Genomic DNA, 1,682 nt, shown 5'->3' on the forward strand with positions numbered 1-1,682 from the left:
TNTTGTGAAGAACGACTTCCTCCTCTATAATATTGTTGTTGTTGTTGCGACATTTTTTAATACTTGTTCAATTAAATTGTTAGAGAAAAGGATTCTTCTTTATAAGAGACAGCGAAGAGTGGAAGGATGAGCTAGGGTTGTTATCCCAACTTGCTCAGTTGAATCAATGTTTTCATTTTAGATGATTAACTGCTATCATAAGGCCAGTCTGTAGTGTTGGGATAAAGACCAAAGGTTCAATTCTCTCCTCCAGTCTATCATTATTTTTCATACAAGTTGAAATTGAAGAATTGTTTTTTAACTTGACTTGCAGAAAATTGTGCAAAAAAATGTTTGAACAACAAGAACAACAACAACAATTGGTAGTTACCAACAATAACACACCCACTTCAACAGGAGGAGATACATCATTAGCAACATCAGCAACAACAACAATAACATTTGGACAAGAAATTCATGAACATTATAAATTTCTAACCAATCAAAAAGAATATGGTACTAAAAATCACATGAACAAATTTATTGAAAGATTTTCTAAAGAATATCATTCAAGTTCTAAACAAACACAATTATTATTTAAAGTATTACATTTAATATCTAATGATTTATTAGTAAAATTTAATAGTAGTAATCAATTAGTAAATAGTAATGATTTATTATTTGTTAAGAATCATTTATATACTATTAGTATGGTATGTACATTTTTTACAATAATATATTTAATATTTATTACAATAATTTAATTATTTATTACAATTTAATATAGATTGCTAGAAATATTCCATTTAGAGGAGCATTTTCTGATCATGTTGAATTATTATTAGATTCAATGAAACATTTATGTGATTTATTTAATAATTTACAATTTATTGAATATTTAAATCAAAATAATTTAAATTTTATTGTTAAAAATAATAATACTAATAATACTAATCAAATGCAAGATAATGAAAACAAGATGAAAATGATGAAGAAGAAGATAATCCAATTTAACTATTTCTGAAAATATAATTGAAAGTATAAAAATAGAAATTATTAGAGTATTTTTTAGAAGTGTTCAAAATTTTTCTGATGCTATTGATGTTAAATGTTCAAATTATTATACAGAATTAATATTAAAATTTATATATTTACAAATTGATGAATATGATAAAAATAGACATACTACTATATTAATGTGTACTGACTTTTTAAGAATATTCTTTTCAGCTGTTACACATCAAGCACATATTAATTCACCTATTTTATTACAAAAAGTATTAAATTTATTTTTATTAACTAACAGTGAGAATGATAGTGTATGGTCAGATGCAGAAGAATCTGAAATTATTACTTTAATTAGTCATATTTCATTAATTTCCTTAACAAGTAAGAGATCATATTCATCAATTCAATTTGAATTATTATCATCTACAATGTATAAAGATGATCAAGATGATTTGGAATTTGAAGAAGGACCAATTGAAAAATTATTAAAAATTGAATGTGATTTTTCAAATATTAATTTAAATTTAATTAAAAATTCCATTTCTAGAATTATTACAAAATTACAATGTAAAAAATTACTTGATGAAGAAACATTTGAACATTGTGTATTAGCATTAAGTTATTTAGTTACAATTACAAATCCTAAAAATTTAAATTTAAATCAAGATTTTAATTTACATTTTGAATTATTTGAA

At 22.7% G+C, this 1,682-nt stretch overlaps 1 protein-coding gene across 1 annotated transcript; it reads left to right on the plus strand.

Annotated features, from left to right (window-relative positions):
- Nucleotides 1–329: 329 nt before the first annotated feature.
- Nucleotides 330–1,003, plus strand: NAEGRDRAFT_68817 (uncharacterized protein; the record flags this gene model as incomplete). The annotated part of the gene is made up of 2 exons (XM_002675791.1): nucleotides 330–692; nucleotides 767–1,003. The coding sequence occupies 2 exons, from the start codon at nucleotides 330–332 to the stop codon at nucleotides 1,001–1,003; spliced, it is 600 nt and encodes a 199-aa protein (XP_002675837.1).
- Between the last annotated feature and the right edge of the window lie 679 nt (nucleotides 1,004–1,682).

This window comes from Naegleria gruberi (genome assembly GCF_000004985.1).
Source record: "Naegleria gruberi genomic scaffold NAEGRscaffold_31, whole genome shotgun sequence".
Taxonomy (NCBI): domain Eukaryota; phylum Heterolobosea; class Eutetramitea; order Acrasida; family Naegleriidae; genus Naegleria; species Naegleria gruberi.